At 42.8% G+C, this 27362-nt stretch overlaps 1 protein-coding gene across 1 annotated transcript in view; it reads left to right on the forward strand.

Moving 5' to 3' along the window:
- The window catches only part of LOC121678266 (transmembrane protein 131-like), a 46151-nt gene that overhangs the window by 246 nt on the left and 18543 nt on the right, over positions 1-27362 (forward strand). Inside the window, 12 exon segments of the mRNA XM_042057641.1 lie at positions 6656-6717; positions 7462-7502; positions 15982-16050; positions 18269-18389; positions 24400-24475; positions 24478-24515; positions 24689-24811; positions 25236-25316; positions 25646-25796; positions 26236-26292; positions 26686-26747; positions 26929-27037. Coding sequence (XP_041913575.1) covers positions 6656-6717; positions 7462-7502; positions 15982-16050; positions 18269-18389; positions 24400-24475; positions 24478-24515; positions 24689-24811; positions 25236-25316; positions 25646-25796; positions 26236-26292; positions 26686-26747; positions 26929-27037 — 990 coding nt within the window.

Here is a 27362-nt window from a genome sequence, read left to right on the forward strand (position 1 = left end):
TAGCGAGTAGTATGACCGAGGTACCGAGGTTAGCCTTGCCGTCTTGTCATGCCCGACGGAGGGAAATGAGACGTGTCCGCCGTGGCCAACAGCAAGCAGAGCCACAACTTTACCGATGTTAGCTGTGTGTTAGCTCCCTGATAGTTCAGCTGTCTTGGTTCTCAATAACACGTCTATCGTAGTTGTGGATACACATTTTATGATGTTGGAATGAAATGAAATAGTATAAGTAACTGAACATATTTCATAGTTAGACAAAAAAGGCAAGTTGGCTTATGTTAGCTAACCTTGTCTGACTACTACTTGCTTGTTAGCTTAGCACAAAATGATGGTTGTGAATTAAATCTTGATTTAAGCAATGGAACTGATTTAATACTACCCAGCTAATATGACAGCATTAGGATATTGTCAGCAATACAGTGACATTTAGTGACGAATTTAATTATTTGCTAACTGTGTGAGCTCAACTCTTGGGGAAGTTGTTCTCATTTTCTGAATGTCCTCGACTAACATTACAGTACTGCATTGCCCTCCTGTCAGCCAACGTAGCATGGGCAACAACCAGCCTTCGGCAGTAACTAGTGAAATGACAAGTTAGTTGAGGTGTGTCAGGTTCACTTGGTCGTTACGATGAACAGTTAAAATACTGTATGCTGTTTTAGTGTGGAATAACTACCTATGTAAACTCTTGTGCTATTTAGCTTATAGCTGATCTGAGGTCTTCTAAATTTAATTTAGAACAGCTCTCTAGCCACAGTGGCTTTTGAATTCAGGTTGGACTACATAGGCCTATCAGTTTAGGAATGCATTAGATTTTTCTACGATAACGTTGACAGTATAGTGCTGCCAATACTGTGGGTAACAATACAGGTATTTTGAAATAAGCAAAAACAGCTAACGTGAGCTAGCTCCTATAGTTTGAGCTGTCAGCTAACGTTATGCCAAACAGTAACGTAACCAGACAGCTGGGTAACACGTAAGCTGAAAATTGTTTGTCACATAAACAATCTTGTTCTCTGTCGGAAACTATTGGGAAGCCCTCTACAGTACAGTAAACATACTCGACAGCAATGCTGAGGGGAACAAGAATGTCTTTTACTAATCGTTTCCTGAGAAATGGCTTAACGTTATTTTACTTCTAAAAATATATATTTTGGAAATGGCACTAATAGTTTGTAGCATTTTCCACCGACTTCCTAGGTCTACCACTATTTCCCTGGTTTATTCTTAGTAGCCTAATTCAGAGTAGTTTCCTGGGTCCTGACTAAGTGTGTAGAGACATATTGTCATGACTTTGTGATATACTTCACAACAGTTTTGGGAAGTGGTTCTATTCTTGTCCCTGTAGAGGTTAAACTTAAAGATATAGGCTACATAAGTCAGGGTTTATGATCTCCTCATCTCTTATTGCGTGTAACTGTGTTCCTTAATCCTTAGGATTAAACTCACAGTTGGGGAAGTGGAGGAGCCCAAATGCACTACTGGGGATCTTTAGATTATTCATGCCAGTCCTACAGTAAGGTTTGTGCAGAAAGAATAAATTGCACTGGGTAGATGTGCTGTGATCAAGGCAGCCTGCTAAGGGTTGGGGTTAGAAAGGTATGGCTGTTAACAAATCCTTACGTTTGTTGTCCAGCAAGAGGAGTTTGTATTTGCATAGATATCATTCACATAGAGTCTGAGGGATATACGCAACCCATTGCATGCCACGGGATTTAGCAGTTTGAATGGGGCGTTTCTGTGTAGTGTGCTGTTTTAATTTTTGCATATGCTCAGAAACAAAGACCCCAGTGAGACAAGAGTGGAAACAAATGCATGGCACATGAGAATGGTTAGGCTAAGTGTTCCCCCAGGCCTGTGAATAAGCATCCACTAACTCCCATCCTGCGGTGGTCACAGATGCACCCGTCATTGACCAAAGGTGAAGCACCACAGAGAGGGGAGAGAGAAAGAGAAAGAGTCTCCATGAGATAACAGTATTTATTGCACAGCAATGCTACATGCAAAATGCATTCCTTTTTTTGAAAGACTTTGTAGCCACTTGGATGTTCAAACTTCTAGCCTGCATGTGTAAGAATTCCACGACAGACAGTCTTTCAAAGACCCTCATGTTTACAGCTGGCCTGCTTAGTTTTCTGTTGGTATTCAATTCAAACGCTCACATTTTCAAAGGGTTAGATCAGTCAAAGACAGTCAAAGCAAATTAAATCCTTCTCTCCTCTCTCTCTCTCTCTCTCTCTCTCTCTCTCTCCCTCTTTCTCTCTCTCCCCTAATCTCTCAATGTCTCAACCAAGGCATTTGGAAGTAATGACTTTAAAGTGTCCCAGCTGTCCCTCTGTCGTTTGTCCCCTCCATGATAGACCAAAGACAGACCACACATTGATCCTTCGACGCCTTTCTCTGGTCCTTAGCTACTTACACAAGCAGGAAATGCAGAGTGAGAATTTGTCAGACCAAAAACCCTGGGCCTTCCTCACCAAAGCACATGCCTTGGCTATAGACTATATAATGAGTTACTATAGTAAACCTAAGATTTTTGCCACGAGACCAAAATCCTAATCTTTCTTCCGTAAGGCTTTACCCTTAGGGAAGAGTACATGCTCACTCTGAGATTTGAGTCTTTGTTTTGCTTTTATTGAAAAACTCTCCTGTGTTTGATACAGATCCTTCAATAGACTCTAAACATAGGCTTGAGAAATTTCCTGCAGCCTTTTTTTGTATCAAGGTCCACATCCTTGTTTTCCTTGGCTTCACGTTCACAACGTAGCCTAAAGGTTTGAACAAAAGGAGATGAATTGACCATATTCCACAAGTGTGATACAGTATCAATTTGCTGCATGTCTACACTTTTGAACGTGATAAAGTTCAGCCCCTGTGAGATAGCAGGGTGTGGAGAACTTTCACTAGGCCTTTTCACACAGAGATCACGCTAAATTTGCGGGAAGAGGGGACGTCTTTTTGCCGTCTTTTTGTGTCTGAAAGCGAGGTGAAAATTTGCTGGCCTGCTGATCTGTTCACATGATGTGGCATTTTGGGGAGGCAGGATCAGCTATAGTAAATTAAAATTTGACGTGCAACAGGGGGCGTTTAGAGTGATAGTCGTAGGCCTTATGTGCGTGGGCCTTTAGGTACAGCAGGTGTGTGATTTCAAAAACCATGGCGGGAGAACCGACTGCACTTTGGTCAGCTTGCATTTGCTTTGCTGTTGCTGTTAGAATTTTAAATTCTTGCGATAGATGTCTTCAGACAATAAAACGTAAATGTACTGTGCATACAATTTATTCATGAAATCATTAAATATTACAACAATAAAAATAGCTTGTGTAGCCTACTGTCTTAATTGAAACATGCTTCGCGCACAAATGATAGCCTGAGGCAAAGAGAATGGACATCTCAACATAACGGTTCGCGAGAAAAGTAGCCTAACTTTATTTAATCATATTTATTGCGCCCGTCTCCCTACCCATTCATCTTGGTGGAATACTTCGCGAACTTTCCCTCAACACATGACAAACCATATATCAGAATAAACAGCAGACCTTACCGAACATAAAGGTGTAAAGCATTCCCCATGCACAGTTAGCCATTCCAAAGTAATCCGGTTTTAAATGTACAGCGATGTCTTTATGCATGTCTCCAACTTTGTGGTTCCTAATGTGTTTAAATTGTTCAATAAGTCTACATGATTTTATAACAGACCAAATACAAAATAAATGTTACAAATATCGCCTAGATATCTGTAAGCATTACAATCAGAGGATATACATAGGGCAGACAGACGCTCATGAGTTCATGCTTTGTTTTATCGCTGGATTTTAGGATAGCCTATTATGGCAACTGATTGCATTCCAAGCTACAGTCAACTCTAGCAGGCATTGAATGACTGGAGACTTGAATCTGTGAATGTATAGATTGACATAATGTGCAGTCTCTGCTATTGCTGCTTTTGATCAGTTAGATTTATTTGCAATCTCATGTGGTGGGCTGGACATAGCATTGAAATGCCCGCCCAGATTCCTCTTTCCGCCTTGACCCATTCACACTGGTGGCGGAACGAAAAAACTCGGCAAAATCTCTAGGGGGCTTGGTAGTAAATTTGGCGAGACACTTTGTCCCGCCGTTCCGCCTCGGTCTATGTGAAAGGGACCGTCGTTCCGCGATTCTGGTACATAAAATCGCGGCGATTTTGCCAGTGTGAAAGGGCCCACTGTCACGTGTGCACTTCCTGGCCGATCCTGCTACTCGATAACCACAAACTCTCAGGCCACCCCCCACCTACCCCTACCTCTCTCTACCTCTCTCTGTCCTTTACCCAAACACACACACACACACACACACACAGCAGACAGACACAGCCCCAGAATGCATACACCAGGGCCAGGGCCACACCTATTCAGGGCCAGAAGCATGCTACTGTAGGTGGGAGTCCCTCTTAGGCTTGAGTGCCGCTGCAGAATATTCCCTATTTGAAAGTCTATAGTCCTTGCCCATAATTTAGCAAATGTTCCTGCCTCTGTCTTCTTGACTTGTTTTTAAAAGGCTTTATTTTTCATGTTTGGACAAGGACGAAGCATTTGCTGTCTTCTGGAAAGACTGACGGGTTGATGATGGGCGTTTAAATGCATTGTGTGCTATCGCTTACCACATTGATCTCCTCCAAAGCCCTGCAGTGCCTGGAGCAGAGTTTAGCACAGATCATAAAACCAATAGTTTGATACTAACTTTTAAAATAGCCTAGACCTGCACTGTCAGCAACAATGTGCTTCTCCTGCTTTAAAGGTCTGCCTTGTGAGCTCAGCCACTGGCAGGTTTATATAATAACCAATATTTTCAAATGTAGCACCTTGTAGCAAAAGTGAGTGGGATCACAAGAGAGAAGATCGATTTGATTGCGCAAGCCTTTGTCTCTGTCAAGAACACTCTGTTCTCACTGCTGTGCATGCGCCACAGGCTTTTGTTGTGACCATAGATCAGATTCTTCTAGGCTCCCCGCAACCAGGTGATAGTGGGGCACTCTTTCCATGCTCCGCTTGAGCTCTTTGTGATCGTACAGATGGCCCACTTGGAGAGTTACTCAGACAACCATACTGTTGAGTATGTGTGTGTGTGTATGTGTGTGTGCGCGCCTGCCTGCCTGTCTGTCTGTCTGCCAGTATGTGCGTGTCTGTATGTTTTAACTCCCCTAAACTAAAGCTGAAGTATTCTTTCTGCTAGATCAGCAGCATCTGGCTCTTCTGCCCCCCCATCCCCCCACCCCCATCTAAAGAGTGCACCAACAAAGCGCTTGGTGGCCTTCAGGGAATGGCATGTTGCATTTTTCTGGACAAAAAAAGGCAAAATTGGTCATTGTCTCTCGGCACCAGTGGAAGCTCAATGGAATTTGAGAATTCCCTTTCTGGAATCTGCACTAAAGCAGTAATCGACTGATTCGCAAAACCTTTATCGGCACTCGCTGGTTGAGCCTTGGTCTGTCACTCATGGAGTTACGATGCGAGCAAACGTGTTAAGTGTCTTTAATGTGTGAAGATGCTCTTTAAAGTGGTGCGCTCTCAGGCCAACGCTCCAGCTTGCTGCGACCGCCGTGGTTCTCCTCGATGGTGTTGATGTGTGCCGTGGATCCGCTCTCAATCTGAAATCCTCCTGTCATCGCCGTCATTTGACAGCACTGCCGCAAAGTTCTCTAATGCCTATGCAGCTCAGTCAGAGCTGGGTTGTAGAGTGATGTGGTTTACTAATGGTTTTTCACACCTTTGATTAGATTGATAGAGACATGACTGACCTTTGATTACATTGATAGAGACATGACTGAGCTGTAAGAGAGTTGAGTGTGTGTGCACGTGTGTGTTTACGTAAGTGTGTGTGTCAGCGTGCGCGTGTGTGTGTTTGCCTGTGGGTGTGAGAGGCGCTCTGTGACTCTCGTGACTTGTGTAGACCTGACTCTGCCACTATAAACTTACCAGTGTTACGGCACACCACTGACTAAGAATAGCACTGAGAGCCCTGTGTAGACGAAAGGAGCGGAGTGTGTGCTGAGTACGATCACCCACACGCCTCACATTTGTGAAAAGCCTTTCGCTTTCGTTAGTGCGTCTCTAAATCGACTCTCAGTGTGATAATGAACTTACACATTCAAAGCCACAAGCCTGAATGAAGTCCTGTGGTGAATGGAGACTGCCTTCAAGGCAGAGTAGAATGAGCAGGCTTGCCTACCAAACCCTCATCTAACTAACAAAACCATTTCCCCTTGAGTTGGGCCGGTGTGCATTTGGGGGTTGTTAGCCAGTGTGTGATCATGCGGTAATGGTTGAAGAACATTGCATAAGAAGGGAAGAAATGTAGTCTAAACAGCTCCATTATCCTGAAGTGGTTGTTACATGAAGGAAGCTTTACATAAACATATCTCTCACCTTAGTTTTAGGCTACCCCATACAACAAACAAGTGGTTTTGTCATGCAGCTAGATGGGGGATTATTGGTGAATGTGGGAATCCGAGTAGCAGTTGTTCAGACTCTAAGAATGGGTCTCCTTCTCATCCACTTTTTGTGTTTGCTGATAGCATACATGTTTGAATTTGATACACTCCCAAAAGCAATGCTGACATGCTGTAATCCAATGCGAAATCCTCACGAGAGTTTGCTTCTTGTGTTCCCCACAGCCTTCATCCAGTCAGATACCATTCTAGAGGTACTACATTTTGGAGAAGGAGGCCTCTTACAGGTAAGCTGCCTTCCACCGCCCATCCCCCCCCCCCCCCCCCCCGCAGACGCTTCCACCATCAGCCAGAGAGCTCGGCACACCCTCTCCAGGCCCCTTCTCTGTCCTCCTCAGATGGTGTGTGGAGGCGGTTGGGTGTTTGTTTGTAGTGTGGAGGGCCCTCTGTTGAGTTATAAAAAACGTTATAAATAGCCTGGAGTAGAACTCTCCAGCAGACTCCAGCTCTCCAGGGGGGGGTGTTTGGGGTGTTCTACCCTGCTAGTGGTGGGGCTTATTTTAGCCTGGGCAGGGGTTAGTTTCTCTGGCCAGCCTGCTGCTGGGCTGACGATGGCCTGGGCCTCCACGCGGCTCGGCTATCCTCAGCTTGCCCTGGTAGTGTAGCCACGGGGCTGACACAATAACATAACGCACAAAATCCACACATGCCCTATTTAAACAGTATGCATGCAACCACACTCTGCTCACACAAACAGGAAAAGAAGCATGCACGCACATGCATTCATCCCGTGGCATACATAGCTGTACCCACACTTGCATAACCTTAGAAAAACATAGCAACCCATCAAGTAAGTGATCTGCAGAAGATTGCACGGTCCCACTCGCTAATAGAAATGGCCTCAAAGCATCAGTTGAGCAAAGCTGAACCAGCTTTAAGTTTGTGTGCACGTGTGCGTGCATGTGTGTCTGTATGTGTAAGTAAGAACAAGATAATTACTGAAATATGGTTGCTTTCTTGTATCTCCACAGACAGAAGCTGATATTGATCTTAGCTCATATCATCAAAAAAGGTAAGATTTGAGGCTTATTTCCCCCTCAATTTTCTGCATCACTACAATAATATCACCTCCACTTATGAACTCCTATGGCCTGACCGTGCCTTCCAGCAGGTGGTTCAGATTAAGTGAGCCTGTGGCCATTTGTTCGGGGCACTTACAGGGACACAAGTGGAATATTCCAGCCAAGGGAAGTGGGTTCCACTCACTGCCTCAGTAGATGATCACTGAAGCTTTTGCCTGACAGCTGATTCAGAGCTGAGGAAGTTTCTATGTGTCTTACCAGTAATAGTTTTCCACCCCTAAGAGAAAAACAAATCATATGCATGTTAAAAACTCACACACACAAAAATCTCTTTAGTTTTTGTATCTTATATATAAATACACCAACATCTCGTCATCTTGTACAGTGTATGAAAACAAAGCAAAATCTCTTCACTATGTATTTAGAAAAGATATGAACAACATCTCTTCATCTTTTTTTAAAATGCCTATCTATAGCCCCCCTTATCCTGTGTTGGTGGTTAGTGAGTAATTTCCTCAGTGTCAGAATAGAATGCCTTTATTGATGCACAGTTGAGCATCTCTCTGTGTGGTATTAAGGTTTTGCACCTACGTCATAATGTCATGTGACCGTTTGTTTACAACTAGAGTGGTAGGCAAGAATGGTAGGCAAGGCACTGCAGAGAGTGGTAGGCAAGCCTACAACAGTCGGGTTGCATAGGCTACACATAGTTACAAATAGCTTCAAAATTGAAATTTTAATATCAAATATTGACCGGGATGCCGACCACTTGTGTAGGCCCTAACAGTTGGTTTTACAATAAGAAGCAAAAAGGCGACGAACGACCGTTTAGCCTACCTATCCTCGTGGTTGTGGAGGATGATCGTTAGCAGCTGTGAAGTCTTTTATTCTCAAGATAGCCTACTGTCTACGAAGACGTAGGCTAAAATACAACTATCTACAGTCATCCAAAAATGAATTGCCAGAGACAGGCTATGAAGGGAAAAAGTGCAGCATTTTAAACATGGCAAGATTATTTTTACCGGAACAGTTTGTTCTAATTTGTCTCGTGAAATTCGTGCTTGTGGACATCAATCACCTATCTTCTGTCCTTCTATTTCAAGTTATCATGAGTGTCATTTGATTATATAATCACAACAAATGCTAATAAATGAAAACAGAATAGGCTTTTGTGCTATAGGCTAACGTTACAGGTCACTTAGGCTAACTCCCGTATGTCAAAATAAACTGATTTGATCCTAATTGTTTAGCGATCACACACAACAACTTAACACAGCAACCTCAAACACCACTGTTGAACCTAGGCTACTGCTTCAGTCATGTAAGAAATAAGCAGTTTATGAATTATCTTTACCCGTTTAATCAAGTCCACATGACCAAAATAACAACATATTTAAAGGCTGAGCTAGCATAACAGCCTAATATAGGCGATGCTGCAATGGATAACTAATAAAAAGTTTCACACAATTAATGAACTTTATCACTCACATTCTGAGTTTTTCTGGGTGGTTATATATCCATGCAGATCGTCTTGGAATAAGCCATCGCTGTTATAATATGTTACAGGAGTCATGACTAACGCCATTAATGTTATGATGCTGACTGACGCTGGCTATAACAGTAGCTTCTAGGCTACCGTTTTAAAGTCTGCTGAGTCTACTGCCTACCAAAACCTGTAGCTGTTCAGTTGAAGTTAAATTATCAAATATTGTTTGATTTTGTGTCAGCTTTCAGAAGGAAGACATGTTCCTTTCTGGTCAAATTTCACAGCTTCTAAGAAAGGCTATCGTCTTCGTGTAAACCGAGTTTTGAACAGAGAAAAAAAGTTAGGCTACCATTAGGCTACATGCAGGTTCTCCGATACAGATCAATGCACCAAATCAGGGCGATTTTAGCGAAACAACGTTCCTGTGACAGGCTATCAAATATTGAACAATGGGATAACGTTTCATCATCACCTTTATTGATGCCTGAAATGTTGACATTGCTGAAATACAGAGATGTAGCCTACTGAGAGGCAGCTGCAGACAACGATGTTCAATGGGTTCAACTTGTCCCTTGCCTACCAGCTGGATGTAAACAAAGCTATAGAACCTAGAATACGTCACATGAAAAACGTTAATAGACAAGACACGTACTCAACATAAACTTTACATATGCATTTTTGCAAATGCAAAATAACTTAGTATTTAGAGTTTAAAAGAGCAGTATGGATGTAGGTTGCACACTAAGTGTGCATCTAGATACCCACCAATACTCATTGGTTGTTCAATAATGACCTAATAAACATGCAATGATGATTAATACAGACATTGTAGAGCACTAATACATACAGATATTAGTAATGTATGAATGGTTAACAAGTGTTTCCTAATCTAAAGTGTTACCTTCTATTCCATTCCGTTCTGTGTTTGTGGCTAAATAGTGACTCATTTCCTCAGTGTCAGTTAGACCCCTGTGGCCCAAGGCTCCTGCACTTCTCCAGTGTTGCTTACTAGAGGACATAGAAATAGCTTTAGTTGCTGAAATGGCCTTAAATTAAACAAGCAAACAAACTAGAGGACATGGCGACGTCTGTCTGTGGGACTAACAGTATTCTCCTTACAGTAGAACGACACTTGTAAAAAGTGACACAGGATCTACAGGAGAATACAATGGAATCTGCCTGTTGTTTAGAAGTCCTGTGATAAATATTAACAGCTATCAGAGGCCAGGCATGATGAAGGACTCCGTATCAGTCCCTCCCTCCATCTCAAGCTAGAGGACCAGTGTCTTTGGTATTCTCTGATGTGTCATGAATACCTCAGTCTTGTCAAGCAACTTTTCGTTCTCTTTCGCCTTGCGTCATCTCTCTGAGACGCCTCTGTTAAGGAGTCTCCCTCTGAGTCAGGGAATGAGCCACACACCCTGCCCCTCATAAACACCTGTGCTGGCTGCGTCTGATTGGCTGATCAAGCCTGCATGGCGTGTCCTCGGCTCTCTCCAGCAGAGAGTCAGGACACGTCCCAGTTGACAGACAGCGCAGAGAGTTGTGGTTAAGGGCCTGCAGCAGTAAAACCACATTATACTCATCTCACAAAGTCTTATCTAGTCTTTTCTCATTTTTTTTTCTCACATCAGCTCAATATTTTTACTGCTGCAGTAGAGCGTGTAAGGGTTAGCTGAAGACATGTGACAGTATGTTCCACTTACATTTAACTTCAACAACATAGATTACATCAATGCAAGTATAAAATCTGTGCCCAGTCATTTGAATGGTGTTTTTGAGTCTCGTTGATTCAGTCAAATACTGCCAAATACGGCCGTGGTGTCCTCCAAAAGGGGACATCATCCACAAGTGTTTGTGTGCCAGTGTGATGTGGTGTTTTTGTAGAAAACCTCGATGGCAGTGTGACACATGCTGACCTTTGTGTCCGTAGATAGTGGGGGCACGTGGTGCGTGGTTATTGCCAATCACAAAGTGTTTTTTGCCTGGTGAGCAGCTCCACTCTGTTACTGGAAAGTGGTTTATGTTTGTTTTTCTTTCCTGAACATCTTGCTGTCTCATTCTCAGACACACAGTCTGAAATTTCATCTCCTCTATTGTTTTATAGTCTATATGTATTTATGTATAAAACAATTTCCTATTTAACAGCTACTTAGTATACACAAACAGACAAGACATAGTGGAACTAAATAAAGCAAAAAAACAACAAAAAAAACAAAGTGGCGTTAAATGGTGATGAGGTGTTCAGGTGTTGGTTTGTTGTTTTAACCACCTTGTCCATTTATCCACTCTGTCCAAGCACACAATACACCTTGCTCACAGCTCTAAGTCAGAACAGTTTGATTGTGGCCTGATGATGATGATGATGATGATGGTGGTGGTGGTGATAGCAGTGATGTGTTTGTAAGTGGTGTGCTATCTCTTGTTGGGGCAAATCGGGCCTGGTGGCCCCAGCCGTGGCGCGACTGGCTGGGCACTTGCACCGTACACTGGTGACCCGTGTTCGATTCCCGCCCTGTGGTCCTTTCTGGATCCTACCCCGACTCTCTCTCCCACCCGCTTCCTGTCGTTCTCCACTGTCTGATCACATTAAAGGTATAAAAAGACCCCAAAAAAACAGGCCTGGTGACATGAGGCCAGAGCAATCTTTCAATTTAGCAGTGTGACCGCCGCTCTCTGTGTGTGTGTGTGTGTGTGTGTGTGTGTGTGTGTGTGTGTGTGTGTGTGTGTGTGTGTGTGTGTGTTGCTATTGTTCGCTCATGTGTCAGCGCATCAGCGACAGGTCAGCCTGAACCGACCTCTCACCCCCCACCTCCCTGAACTGAGGCTGCCTCTTCAGCGAGCACACTGGTCTGGTTTGACCCGGAGTCACCTGACCTGTCCCCAAGGCCTTTTTTGGTGAAGTGTATTTTGAAAGGCCACACATAGGTAATTTGTCTACTCAAATGAATAATAAAATAAAATCTAGGTTGTTGTTCCAAAGATAGAATTCCATCCGTTCTCCATTTAAAGGTTGTATCAGCGATTTCAGGCCCAAAAAAGGCCCAAACATAAATGATCACATTCATCTAATCTTTCCTAACGATCATAAGCAGGCCGTCAAAAAACCGTGTGTCTGTACTGTATGCACCCAAGGCTCCGAGATCTGTACACAAAAACAATTGCTACCAACAAGGGTTGGCAACCCTCTCAAAAGCAAAATAAAGTGTTTCAACCAATAACCGACGAGATGCGCGTTTAGGAGAGTTTCAATTGCATGGGAGGGAGTAGCGAACTAGCTCTCTGTTTTGTTTGAACATCAACAGAAGTGACATCCCCGCTATTGCTGATACAACCTTTAATTCTAAAAGGTTTGCCAGTTCCTGCAGATGGGGAATACCCCTACAGCGAGATGTTGCCACTCCCATGTTTCGCCATTGTGATGGTGTTTCTTGATACGCTGGTAGTGTTAGATTTACTCCACATGTGGCACTCTGTGGTTTGGCTGGAAAGACTCTATTTCATGCCCATAAAAACCCCTTTCCACATACTCTGGACAATGGAAGGAGATTTCTATTCTGACCAGCTATTAGTTGGACCTACAGCAATTATGAATAGTTATTATGATCAGTTAAGTGGCACCTCCGTATATTTGCAAATAATTTGCCTAATCTGCCTTAATCAGGAACTCAAAAGCATAGGTGTTAAATAGGACACCTATAGGAAAACATATAGGAAAATATGCTAATGAATAAATGTTTACAATGAGAACACTAATTGGGGAAATATAACTATTTTTCAGGGGCTCGGATGCTTCTCAAAACCACTCTGTATCGTATTCTATGGCCTACCTCTTATCTCTTCCCCTTCCTCTAACTTAATACCCCCTAATACTTTTGTCGGGTCTTTTGTCTGTGGCCTGGTTTTTGTCATGCTGATACTGTCTTTGTGAGCGCAAAAAAAAGAAGGAATTGCTGTTTGCTTGTGGACATGAAGAGCACCATATACATCCAGTGGGTGTGGTTCACTGCTCTGTCTTTCCAAAGTTGTCTGTTTACGTTTTTCACCAGTTAACATATGGGTGGCCAGTTCAAATGACGTCAGAGGGTTTCCTGTAATGTTCTCTCACACGTTTCACGTGTTTGCCTGCCATGACCCACATGTTGAGACCTAGAGGTATGGGAGAGGGTGTGTAGTGTTGAAGGGGAGGGGGTCCCATGGTGTGTCATTAGCTGTCATTAGCACCTCATTACCCTCCCCTGCTGTGGGCTGTGTGTTCGACACAATCAGGCATCAGAGAAGGTTTAGCTGATGGGAAAAACGATTTTGCAAAGGGAAAAAAAAACATTTGGATCAAGCAAGAACTGTTGGATCCGTGTGGTAGAGCGCTTGCCATTGGTGGACTCCCTGCCCGTCCCTCTAAGGAAGCCCAGGGCCAGGGGTTCATGTTTTTGTCTGTTGGACTCGCAAAAGGAACATGGCAGCTTAAAGTAGTCTCTACACACACACGCTCTCTTTTTTTCTCTCTCTCTCTCTCTCTCTCTCTCACTCTCACTCTTTCAATAGCTCACTCACTCTCTCTCTCACACTCTCACAATAACTCAGTCCTCTCTCTTCCCAGTAAGGCTGAAAAGAAAGGATGAACTAAATCTTTGATAGATAATATGGCTCTACAGCAGTGATTCTTAAACTAGGGGTCGCGACCCCAAATGGGGTCGCCAATAACTTCCGTGGGGTCGCGGTTTAGGTTTTAGGTTTAGTTCATTAGGTGAAACAAAGGAAAGTAATATTGGCCTTTTCTGCCTTTTTCTTATTTACACGCAGTTAAGAGAAGAGAGAGAAATGTTTTCGTCTTTCAACGAGATCTGGTTCAGTCTATGGGCTACTGGTCCGCTGATAGAAACAATGTAACTATCTGCTCCCACTATGCAAACTCAACGTGTTCAACTTGCTATTTTAAGTAAAACAAAACAAAAGACATAGGTAGCCTACTAGCCAAAATGGACAGGTGGCTGCTTAAAAAATTTAACAAAAGCTCGGAAGTGCCATCTAGCAGTGCGTCTACTCCTCCGTGATCCTCAGATGGGACAAGTCTACAGGCCGGTGAGAATAAAAAAGAACAAACGGCGCGTCGGCTTTATCAGAAAGAATTTCTGAAATATGCATTCACTTGCCAAGTTAAAGATAACCTCGACCACCCACAATGTGTGATTTGTGGCGATGTTCTGGCGAATGAGAGCTTAAAACCTGTCAAAATGAAACGACATCTCAAAATACATGTCGGCTCAGCACCGTGGAGGAAAATCTCCTTGTCACCGTATGCAGCATTCCTCCTAGAATTAACTTGCTATGTTCACGGAAGCATGCCCACCCTTCCCATTGAAATTGTTAAAAATAGTAAACCAGAAAAGGGAAATAAAAAATATTGTTATTGTTATCGGCATAAATATAATTAATGTAACGTTGTAGGCCTAATGCTGCATGTGTAGGCTATGTGTGTGTGCGTGCGCTACGCACATAGCGCTCTGATTTGATATGGCGGCAGCCTGTACTTGTTTAATCATGATTGTTTGGTTTTCTCGGTTCTTGTTCATATGGAGTAAATAAAACAAATGACTTTGCTTTCTAGTTTTTGCTTGATTTAGTTGTTAACATTTGAGGGGGGTATTTGAGTAAGGACTTAGAATGGGTTTGGGGAAAGTGGGGTCGCCAGACCTCGCCATACTTTTTTGTGGGGTCGCCAGACAAAAAGTTTAAGAACCACTGCTCTACAGTAATACCGCTATTATTACACTGCCGTTCAAAAGTTTGGGGTCACTTAGACATTTCCATTACACTCCATTATAGACAGAATTCCAGCTGAGATCAGTTGAATTGTTTTTTTAGTCAGGGCAGCAGTTTTCAGATTACGTTATGTGCTTACATAATTGCAAAAGGGTTCTCCAGTGATTTCTCAGTTAGATAAATCAGATTAGTAAACAGAATGTAGGAACATTGGATGAATGGTTGCTGATAATGGGTAAATATTGCATTAAAGATCAGCCATTTCTTTCTACAACAATCATTTACAACATTAATGATGAAAACAAGGACATTTCTAAGTGACTCCAAACAAGTCTTAGTGGATGTGTTGGAACCCACTGGGAGTGTGGTTTTGGCCAATGACTGATTGGGGTGTTTTGCACTTAATCTATTGAAAAGAAGAGGGCCTAGTGGTGCAGAGGTAGAAATCATACATGATGACTCTTTCATCAAGTTCGGACCTATCCATAGCCCTGTAGCCTTCACTCATCCACTCATCATCCGCTAAATGACTAAATGTAAATGTGTCTGGTTTATTGTGCCTGTAAGGGTGGACTTGTGAAGCGATCCTTGTGTATTAGTGTAGACATCAGCACATCATGTAAATGCTCAGGACGGCAGGCAGCGCTAAGACAAACATGATATCATCACGGCACACAGTGTGCTCTTCATTGCGGCGCGCGTTCCGTGAGTTCTCCGGTAGTTCTGCTCCAGAGCCTTCTTTGCATAGAGTGGGATGTAGAGTTGGGAGTTTGTCGGTCACGGACAGACGCACTGTGACCACAATGAGGGGTAAAAAAAGAGCTGTGTAGCCACACCTGTCGCCGGGCGGGTTCTCACACACACACACACACACACACACACACACACACACACACACACCTGTGAACATGATGCTCGTACAATCCAGACACCACATTCATCATCATCTCTATTGTCTGCCTGTGTGTGTGTGTCCGTCCACCCTTTGTGTTTGAAGTGAGATGCAAAAGTTGTGGCAGTTCTGTCAATACCTTCTTGTGTTTCCATGAGGGTGGTTCAGAGGGAGGACTGTGTGTTTGTGTGGGTGTGTTTGAACGAATGTGAGTGTGTATATTGGCAGGCGTAGGGAGGTGCGCGCGTGCGTGCGTGCTTGAGGATGTACCTCTGTTATTGCTATGGCTGTTTGTGTGTCCATCTGACTGCTCTCCTCTCCCCCACAGTGGCTCCTCACAGCGAGGGAACAGTAGGCCCATACGCTTTGAGCCACCAATGCTGGACTTCCATGAGCAGTAAGTAACCCCAGTCACACACTCAAACACACTCTTACTCACTCTCTCTCTCACTCTGAGAACACACTCCCTCACATGAACTCTCTCAGACACACACACTCTGAAACACTTGCACTCCGTGCCCTCAGTGGGTTGTCTCTTTCTTTCTCCTTCTTTCATTCTTACTCCCTTTCTTTTGTTCATTCTCACGTGTCTTTTTTTTTTTTTTTTTCTCCCTCACCACTTCTCTCTCTGACTCATACCCCCGTCAACCTCCACACACACACACACACACACACACACACACACACCACCCCCTGTTGGATGTGGAGACACAGAAATGCAGCTTCCTCTTTGGAGGCTGTTTTTCACTTCCTCTGGTGAAGCGAGCCTTCGAGGCAGACCAATCCTGAACATCTCATGATGTCTGTCTCTCTCTCTCTCTCTCTCTCTCTCTCTCTCTCTCTCTCTCTCTCTCTCTCTCTCTCTCTCTCTCTCTCTACCTCTGTGTGAATGTGCGTCAGCATGGGCAGGACTGAAATGGAGAGAGACTGGTCATAGACCAGGGGGCGTGGTGTCACATAGGTGAAAATTATTTCATTAGGCTGAGACTAATCTGTAGGTACACCAGCTCATTGGAATCTACACCCAGGTTTATTTCACAATAATTCACAATAATTCACAAGTTGCCTCAGCACACCTTCCATAGAAACCAACAGCAAGCATTTAACCATGTCGAAATACATGCTAATACTTGTTCTCACATTTCAAAATAGTTCCTGTACCCAGAGTTTGAGTCTATTATCTTAGAAGATTTTTTAATAGATGATCAAATGAAGTTTATCATCACCGATATTATAATAGGTATTATTATAATTATTTTATGTAATTGTTATAGTCTGTAAATAAATGTAACTATGGTGAAGACTATGTATTTTTCTACTGGTAGGTGTTCTCGTTTAGTTATTGTTGTCATGATCTGCCTGTATTATAGAAAATAATTCTTCATCAATGAAGTGGTATGTGGAGCATCTTAGGTATGAGGTTGTTTGTCCTAATGCAGCTTTAAAAACACTTTGAGGCAGGCTACACCCTGAGCAGCCATTAGTTGACTAACGGGATAGTATTCCCCGTGGCCAACAATGCTTTGTGCATTAGATCAGTACCATCTTGTGTATTTGGAGATCTGCTGGTCAGTGATGATGTAGGGGTATGTAACGTTAGCCTTCTGATGACACCAGCACTCCCAACCATCCCCTTGCCCCAAGTGAGCCCCCACCCCCCAACCCCCCACATCCACACACACACACACACACACACACACACACACACACACATACACACACATACACATACACATACACACCCCTCTTCCAAGACTCCCAGCTGGCCAGTCTTTCGGTAGTATCTTGTTCCCACTCGCTTCATAAACAACCTCTCCTTATCAGCTGTTCTTGTTTGTAAGAACTAGCTGGCAACCTTGAAAATTTGTCTCTCTCGCTCCCGCTCCCGCTCCCAGGCAACTCCTTTACATAGACCTCTCCCTGCCGTTTAACCTGCCACAGATAAAGAGCGTCCCATCATCCTCTCCCACCCCCTCATAATCTATGTGTCAGTGAGTGTCTTGCGCAACCGTGGCTCCATATCTTTATAGTTTTGCTTAATACAATGCTGTGGACCCCAGTCTGGTCTAAGAGCCTGCTGAAATGAGTGGAAACTTATAAGGCCCATTCAACTGTTGGTTTTGTTCTGACTTGAGACAATGTTTTTCTTTAAAAACAAATCTCCTGTGAACACAATACCATACTGAGAAATCGGTGTGTCACATTTTGCATTTAAATGCCCCTTATCTATGCACTGCTTCCTCTTTGGCAATTCTTATTAGGCTATGTTTGCTCCAGCAGTTGACAACTGTTCTGATTGACAATTAGATACCAGAACTGTGTTTTTTGGTAATATACTTTTCCGTTTTCTGTTGTCATGGTATTTTTTTTTATTTACTTTTTTTGTAATTTGTGTTTGTTTGTTTTGTGTGTGTGGTATTTTATGTCCCAATGTCATAAAGCTTGTAATATTAATTTAATGATTAGCTTGGTAACTATTAAATATTAACATATCAGGGCTCTTAATTGATAAACAGGAAATAGGTCATTGCGTTGTGTCATATCAGTGTCTGCCAGGAGAAACACCCACAAAATAATCTCCCTTAAATCTAACTGTTTCTTTTTTTGTTCTACAGGCCAGTTGGGATGCCAAAAATTGAAAAAGTTTTCTTACACAATCCTAGTTCAGAGGAAATTAGTTTAATATCTATATCAGCTACAACGGCACATTTTCATGCATCCTTTTTTCAGAATAGGGTAAGTATAACCATCATGTGTGCCTTAATTATGTGTCTCTGTCTCATCTCAAACCTAGATCCAAATCCAAACGTTTTGACAGCATGTTCTCTCCACGAGGCATTGACATACAGTACCCTCCAGAATTATTGGCACCTCTGCTAAAGTTGACTAAAAACCGGTATAGAAAGAATAATCTGATGGTGATTTATTGTAATCTCACAATGCAAAAAAATAGGAAAATCCAACCTTGAAGGAAAGCAGATTTATTTTGAGAAAAAGAAAAATCTCATAAATAAATATTTTTTAACAAAAACACGTTGCTCACAATTATTGGCACCCCTGCTTGTAATACCTTCTTAAGCCTCCCTTTGCCAATATAACAGCTTGTAATATTCTCCTGTGACACCCTATAAAGTTGGAGAATACAAAGCAAGGGATTATAAGACCATTTGTCACAAAATCTCCCCAGATCGTCCAGATTCCTAGGTCCACACTTTGCATTCTTCTCTTTGACTCACCCCACTGTTGTTCTATGGAGTTTAGATCAGGGGACTCATATGGCAATGTCCGAAGCTTGATTTTGTTTTCAGCAAACCATATTTGTTTTGATCTGGACGTTTGTTTTGGTTCATTGACCTGATGAATGATCCAATCATGACTAACTTTTAGTGTTTTGGCAGAGATTGACAGATTTCCTTTAAAAATGCTCAGGTTTTTCTTGGTTTTCATGATGCCATGCACCTTAATTAGGTTCCCAAGGCCTTTGGGAATAAAAACAGCCCCACAATAGCACAGCCCCTCCACCATAATTCTCATTAGGCATGGGGTTCTTTTAAGTATAGTCATTCTTCTATGTACGCCAAACACACCTAACGTGTTTCTAGCCAAAGAGTGCAATTTTCATTTTATATGACAATAGACCACACTTCCAGACAAAGTCACTGTACCCTTCAGTAACTCCTGCCATTTACATAGGTAATTAAATGACTGGACAGGCTTTTACCTGGCATGCCCTTTACCTGGCATGCCTAGGCTTTACCTTGACACACGCACACAACAGACATAGATTTTTCATAGAAATTGATTACTTTTAATTAATTTCCACATATTATTGATTGTAATAGTCCATATCTCATTTCAATTTCACAATACAAAGAAATAGACTAAACGATTTAGTCTGTGCCATTCTCAATTTCACAACGCAACTCATTTAAACCAGACCACCGTCTCAGATAGGCTATCCTCAGTGTCAAACACAATAATGCATGTAGTGTAACTTATACTCAGGGGGAAAAGCACTAACTGGCAGAAATGAATAAAGCCAGCCAAACTATGTTCTAGTAGGCTAATGTGTTGAACCGTGGAAAATTAATAGACGAACAATTTTGGTGTTTGCACTGAGATATTGTCGGGTAGCCATTGAATATTCCGACATCAGAGATTCCTAACAGGTGTTTCAAAATAGCTGGGAACTTTCCGGAGCTCTGTATGGCAGAGGATAGCTAGATCAGACAACACAATCATTGTAGGCTGCATTATGGGCCATAATTTATGGCTTTGTCAATCAACATAGAATAGGTGTTTAGAACAGCTGTTCTTGTTTGTAAGAACTAGCTGGCAACCTTGAAAATTTCTCTCTCTCTCCCGCTCCCGCTCCCTCTCCCAGGCAACTCCTTTACATAGACCTCTCCCTGCCGTTTAACCTGCCACAGATAAAGAGCGTCCCATCATCCTCTCCCACCCCCTCATAATCTATGTGTCAGTGAGTGTCTTGCGCAACCGTGGCTCCATATCTTTATAGTTTTGCTTAATACAATGCTGTGGACCCCAGTCTGACCTAAGAGCCTGCTGAAATGAGTGGAAACTTATAAGGCCCATTCAACTGTTGGTTTTGTTCTGACTTGAGACAATGTTTTTCTTTAAAAACAAATCTCCTGTGAACACAATACCATGCTGAGAATTCGGTGTGTCACATTTTGCATTTAAATGCCCCTTATCTATGCACTGCTTCCTCTTTGGCAATCCTTATTAGGCTATGTTTGCTCCAGCAGTTGACAACTGTTCTGATTGCCAATTAGATGTTTTTTGGTAATATACTTTTCCGTTTTCTGTTGTCATGGTATAGACTAAACGATTTAGTCTGTTGTCTAAACGATTTAGCCATAGAACATAGAATAGGTGAAGCGCAAGTTCAACAGCAAACAGGACTTTTCAGCATGTATCAAACCATGTAGGCTAGCCCAATGAACGCCTATGCAAATAGACAAAACACTCACATCAAAGCAGGGTGACTTCTTCAGATTTGCGAGTGCTGTCAAATCGATACAGTTTGCTCCTATAGTGTAAGTGGTGTGGTGGTGAAGTGTCATGCTGCGTTCAAGAGCGTAGTGTAGGTCTACGTCTTGTAGTAGCCTATATTTTAATTGAACGTCTTTAATGGTAAGAGATCGCACAGGGATGGATAATGAGCGGTTGTTTAAGATTAAATTACAATGCCAGACACCTTCAGATATGAGAGACCCCCTCAGGTTTTTGACTTTGTTGCTTTCATGGGAGCCAGTTCTCACTCTATGGGAGCTCGGCTCCCTCTGGCTCCCACGTAATTCGAGCCCTGCTCTTGTCTTTTCAATGTTGAAAAATGACTAGAGGATTTAGCCTCTGTGTGACTTTATTTTCATACCATAGTGAAAATGAAAGTCATGAACTACTTCTGAAAGTTCAGACACTCTGATTAACTTGAAATTACACAGGAAAATGCTTCTGTTAGGCTTCTGTGTTATTTCTGTTTATTTCTTTGAGATTTTCCTTTTTCCCGAAATAAATTTGCTTCCCTTCAAGGTTAGCCTAGAAATCTAGACACGCCCCTAGCGGCAGCAAATTAAATTTGCTGCCAGGGTTAGTCTAGCAACTCTCCGTTGGCTTGTGAGCTCCAGAAATCGAAACTTAATCAGGCCAATGAAATCGTGTATAGAGTCGTTAGGTGGGCTTAACATAATGATTGATGGCAGAGTTGCAACGGTTTAGCTTGAATTCCCTGCTACTTGAAAACAAATAAGATGGATGTTGCTGTTGGCGAACAGTGTGACACGAGTTAAGCTTTTATTAAGTTGGCAAACGTTTGAACTAGCCAACTAGCTCCGCTGGTGGGAAACACATGGGACTCATAGCGCTGCCGCTGTCCTATTGCGTGCAGAGGGAATTTGAAAGACAACTGATTATCCCGCCCCTCGGACTGAGCACTGCGAACGGTGAGTGCCCAGACCCTACATTTTAATGTGGGTCTGGCTCGTCAGGCTACTTCAAGGTTGGATTTCCTAATTGTTTTCATTGTGAGATTACAATAAATCACATTTTTTATACCAGTTTTTAGTCAACTTTAGCAGAGGTGCCAATAATTCTGGAGGGTACTGTACAATATACTGGGCAATAACCAACATTCTCAGTGATTCCAAACACTTGCAATAAAAGACATCACTGAAAAAAGAAACGTTCCTTAGGTTAGGAACTGGACAACAGGGGCCGTATTCACAAAGCCTTTTATCTTACCACTAGGAGTACTCCTAAATCACACTAAAAGATTTTAGCTAGGAGTTTTCTCCTAAAAGTTATTCACAAAGCCTTTCAGACCTACTCTTAGTAAGGAAAAATGACAAATCCTAAACTAAGAGTGAGTCTTCGTTGCTATGGATGACGTCATTACTCATGCACGAGCTTGACTGAAGTGACCACCTTGATTGGCTGATGATTGTAACGCGGGAATGATTGCAAACACCTCCCTTACGATGATGAGTGACAGGTGACCGGTCTGAGAATGCGTGCGCTACACAAGTAGTTCGAAGGACGGAAGATGATGAATAACTGAATAAAAAGGCCTAGCCTAAATGAATAAAGAGTAAGGCAAAACAAATAGCCTACAGTAGTAGCCTAATGAAACATAGGCCTACGGACTGATGCAGTATCTTTGCAACATTATTCAATTAATCTGTCACATACAGTATGCCTACGTTTGCAAAGAGGAGAACATTTTAATTTGATTCACAATGAAACGTTACATTTCATTTACATGTTAACAATGAGTAGTTTTGGTTGTTGATGGTGGCGTTATTGCATCCCTTTTATGAATGCAAAATTGTTCCCTCGCGATTGGAAGCTCCTGTTGCCGCATAGGCTACGCATTTCAAAACATCGCAACGTGAAATGCCACAAAAAGCTGTTTGTGAATAGGTCTTAGTGAGTTAGGAGTCCTCTCAACTTCTTTTAAGCTGCCCCAGACTTAAAAGCTACTTTTAGTTCTAAAATGCTTCGTGAATTACTTTTAGTGAAAAAAATTAGGAGTCCTAAAGTTAGGAGTGACACGCCCATTATTTTTAGGAGTTGCTCCTAAATTCGCCACTTAGGAGCTACTTTTAGCCTTAAAATTCTTTGTGAATACGGCCCCAGAAATGTTTTGCCTGCTCTGGGGTTGCCCTGGCCTTGACTCGACCACAGACCACAATCATACCTGCCAACACTCCCGTTTTACCCGCGTTTCTCTCGTATTTCAAGGTCATCTCCCAGCGCCCTCCCGTTTTGTTATTTCCCTCGGGAAACTCCCAGAATTTGCATGACCATCAAACTTGATTTTTAAATCACGGATCCATGCATTTTTTGTTAGTCTGAAATTTCTCTGGTTGCCAAATTGGGTATAATACACCCTACAAATAGCCTACACAATGACTTACATTTTAATTTCAACCCTTTTGTCATAAAACCTGACAGCCCAAACCCCAAATAAGAAAGCGGGTGCACACTGCTCAGCCACTGAGTCACGTGAGCAAGCGGGCTAGTGGGATAGCCTAGTTTGTCAAATTATTAGAGAAGAAATGTTGTGATTAACACATCACATTATAACTGTTATTGAGTGTTGTTGATACACAATAGGCAAATTGTGTCCTCGGAACATAATCTTTGAAGCAGCTTTGGAGTTATGGAGGAAGGCTGCAGGCAGCAGGTGGATACATAACTGGCATAATTCGTATCTATTTTGGTAAGGTAAAAGCAATGACCGAAATGCAGATGCAGGAGTGCATGAATTGCCCCCCCCCCCCCCCCCCCCCCCCCCCCCACCACCACCGAAAAAAGAAAATCTCCTGTTTTTTAAAAGCTAAATGTTGGCAGGTATGGTCTAGATCCTTGTTGATGTTAGCAGCCTCCTGCTCTGCTCAAAGCCGCAGCATCACTGACTAATAGCCTGAAGCATTGCGGTTGACCCCTGCACTTCCTCCACTGAAGCGATCGGTGTCACCTTTGACCCCAGTGGATAAACTGATCATTACGGAGCTCTGTGCCTTTATGTTGTTTGGTGAGGGTGGGTGCCCCTGGCCTCAGTTAAAAGCTTAAGAGCTACTTAAAGCGCCGTGAGCGCCCCCTGCAACGAGAGCTCCCCTCATGCTGGGTAATAAATAAAGGGCCAGCCCACCTGTTCCTGACACCTACGTAAATCAGTCTCCCACTGGCCTACAGAGTTCCGTATTGCATAGGTGCGTGCACACACAACCACGCGCACACACACACGCACTCACACACTTGAGTTACACACAGGCCAAGCCTTGGTCACCCACCATAAAACCCTAGCAGGGTCCTCTCTCATACACATGCCTCTATGTTTGGTGCTTTGACACAGGCCTGGAATGTCTGAGTTATCGCTCCAGCTGTGTATGAACTTGTGATGCACACATGTATTCCTTCCCCAGTGCTGTAATGAATCCGGATTCACCCCCCTGCAGAGATAGCACAGTCCGAGAGAAAGTGTGGCAGTCTTGGTTATTTTTTCAATGTTTTATAAATACTGAAAACTGTTTTTCCCTGAACCTTCTCTGCATTGTTTTGGGAACCTGGGGAACTATCCTCACTTCATGTCCTCTTTCTTTCTTTCTTTCTTTCTTTCTTTCTTTCTTTCTTTCTCATTCTCTCTCTCTCTCTCTCTCTCTCTCTCTCTCTCTCTCTCTCTCTCTCTCTCTCTCTCTCTCTCTCTCTCTCTCCAATGCAGATAATTCCCCCGGGGGGCAACACTTCCTTTGACGTGGTGTTCCTTGCACGTGTAGTGGGGAATGTAGAAAACACTTTATTATTAATACATCTCATCATGGAATGTTTACATACCAGGTAAGGCAAGAGGAGACCAAACACACCAGCAAATCTGTGTGTGTGTCTAGTTGTATGTCTGTGTCTGTATGTGCGTTTCTGTGTGTTTGGTACATACTAATGAGCTGCTGATTGCTGTTACTCTGTTGTAGATATATCTGTGCTGATGATCTTCCTTTCCGTGCGCTCTGTAGGTGTTTGGTGTGGGTATACCTAACCCCTACAGACTTCGGCCCTTTATAGGGGCCCGGGTGCCTGTGAACAGCAGCTTCTCGCCGCTTATAAATATCCACAACCCACACAGCGAACCGCTGCAGGTGATGTGTCCATTTCAGTCTGCCAATGATACACTGAGCTTCCTCTTTTGTGGTAGGCCACATTCACCAGCTCTGTGGAAAAATGGATTAACCCTTAACACTGGTGTGACGGGAATGTTGAGAAATGAACGTTCTAAAGAATATCTGGGTTCATTGAATTCAACATAGAATTTTAGAACCTTTAATTGTTGCGGAACTTAGAACGTTCAAAAACCTACACCTTTAAGGGTTAAGTGCAATCCCACAAGTATGATGATTCATCCTCTTCTCAATCAGCTCTGTGGACACTCGGATATTTTTGGTGTTAAAGTGGCACTTTTTGTGATGAGGGGGGGGGGGGGGGGGGGGGGGGTGGGGGGAGGGGGGGGAGAGGATATTGTTAGAGGTCTGGGTGTCTGAGATGCTGTGCCTTTTGCCCACCCAGGTTGTGGAAATGTACTCTAGCGGGGGGGACCTGCATCTAGAGCTGCCCACAGGCCAGCAGGGTGGCACCAAAAAATTATGGGTGAGTGCCCACGTCATGCCCGCTTCATCTGTGGCCCAGTGACTTCCACAGGCTCCTCCACAGCAGCGCCATGTAGTTCTTTTTCTTTTTTGCTTTTCTGTCAATACCGATGTGCTCCTGGAACGCCTGATATTGCACCCACATAGCTCTGTTCTATGTGGAATGTGAGGAATATGACCCTCTTTTCGACCCTAGTTGTCAACGAATTGGGTTACTCCCCTTGCGCTAAATGGACAACATTGACGAATTGACAAAAAGGGGAATATATACATTACAGTGTTACTTTAATCAGTGGTGTTTTGATTCATTCTGCTGTTCTCCTCTGGTAGGAGATCCCCCCATTCGAGACAAAGGGGGTGATGAGGGCCAGCTTCTCTTCGCGAGATGCAGACAACCACACAGCTTTCATCAGGATCAAAACCAACACCTCCAGTGACGATGAGTTCTTCATCCTCCCTGTAGAGGTAGAGGTCACCTCAGGTCAGTCTCCACTCTGTATTTCCCCCCTCCACCCAACTCCACAGGCTTCACATTGCTTACAGATGTCTGCTGTGGTTGCAAATGAAATTTCAGATGAACTGATTGAGCCACAATATGGTCAGGTTGCATTGTTTTAAGGTTTGTCATAAACTGAGGTGGTCTGTTGTGGGGCGATGCATTGTGAGAATTGGTCTCAGTTTGTTACCTTAAAAATATGTCACCAACCAAAATTTAAAGAAACACTGTATACTTGAATAATGTAAGATCAATACGTGGAATTAAATAGGTTGAAATACATTGTTTTATTATATAGATCCTACTGCATGCTTTTTTCCCTCCTTTAATCTCCTAATGGCTACTTATCATGTTGTTTTCATTTACCTTTGGACTGAGGAGTTATCATTCTGTCTCCAATATTCTGCCTGTTTACTTTCTCCAGCACCTGGTATATACTCCTCAACAGAGATGCTGGACTTTGGTACTCTTCGATCTCAAGGTACGCAGATTTACCATACACTACAGAGCATTAGTGTCACTGGAGAGCTCACCCCCTTCAAGTAGATTTTAAAGACATATTTACTTTGATTGTCATTGCTGAACATCATAGTTGACTGGGCTATGCTCCATACTGTAATCATTACAGATAATTACTGTATAATGTGTTATTGTCAGTAGTGCTGCCATATGTGAAACGTTAAACCTAGTCTTTTGTTGTTCCAGTGAACCGCAGAAACCGTAATTTGAATTCCATGAAAATAAATGACCCATTTTCTAAGGGTTTTAAGGGAGTTTTTATGGCGCAAGATGAATGTAGGCTGTGTTCCTCAGGAGGAAGCATTTTACTGATGACTAACAGTTGTTCATCGACTCTTCACCTTTGTTTTTACAGATCGACCAAAACAGTTGAATTTACATCTTCTAAATTCTGGAACAAAAGATGTAACAATTACAGTAAGTTTTTTTTTTTTTTTTTTTTACAGAACATGCAGTCACTGCTGTCATGTCTGATTGTGGTTTTCTGTGTGAGCCAAGGAACATTTTGATTCTGTTTCTGTTTGTCAAAACACTGGCATAATACTGTTGTGTTTTTTTTTTTTTTTTTTTTTTTTTTTTTTGTTTTGTTTCTTCGCAGAGTGTACGGCCAACACCATCCAATGAGGCAGTCGCGGTGGAGTTTAAACAGATCACTCTTAAGGCAGGAGAAAGTCGATACACCAAAGTCGCAACTATCAGTTTCGATGGTGAGGACTGAAAAACCTGTGAAACATCACATTTGTTTGTCAAAGAAATGAAGAGAAATGTTGGTGTATTTTAAGGTTGCAGTGCCAAATGAGGTAACATGCCAATTATGGGTGGCCCAGTGTGAGTGCCAAAATCGTGATTGTGCCGTGTCTCATAAACCACTTGTGGCAGAAATTGAATTGCCACAGCTGTCTGCATTCATCAAAATAAATATTTAAGACAAATTTCATTTCCTAACATCAAGCAGACACAGACCACCACAAAGAACAAGACTGTCCTCAACAACCTTTAATTCAGTCTTGATAAGCCGGTCCTTGTCTGGCG

Source organism: Alosa sapidissima, chromosome 12, assembly GCF_018492685.1.
Source record: "Alosa sapidissima isolate fAloSap1 chromosome 12, fAloSap1.pri, whole genome shotgun sequence".
NCBI lineage: Eukaryota > Metazoa > Chordata > Actinopteri > Clupeiformes > Clupeidae > Alosa > Alosa sapidissima.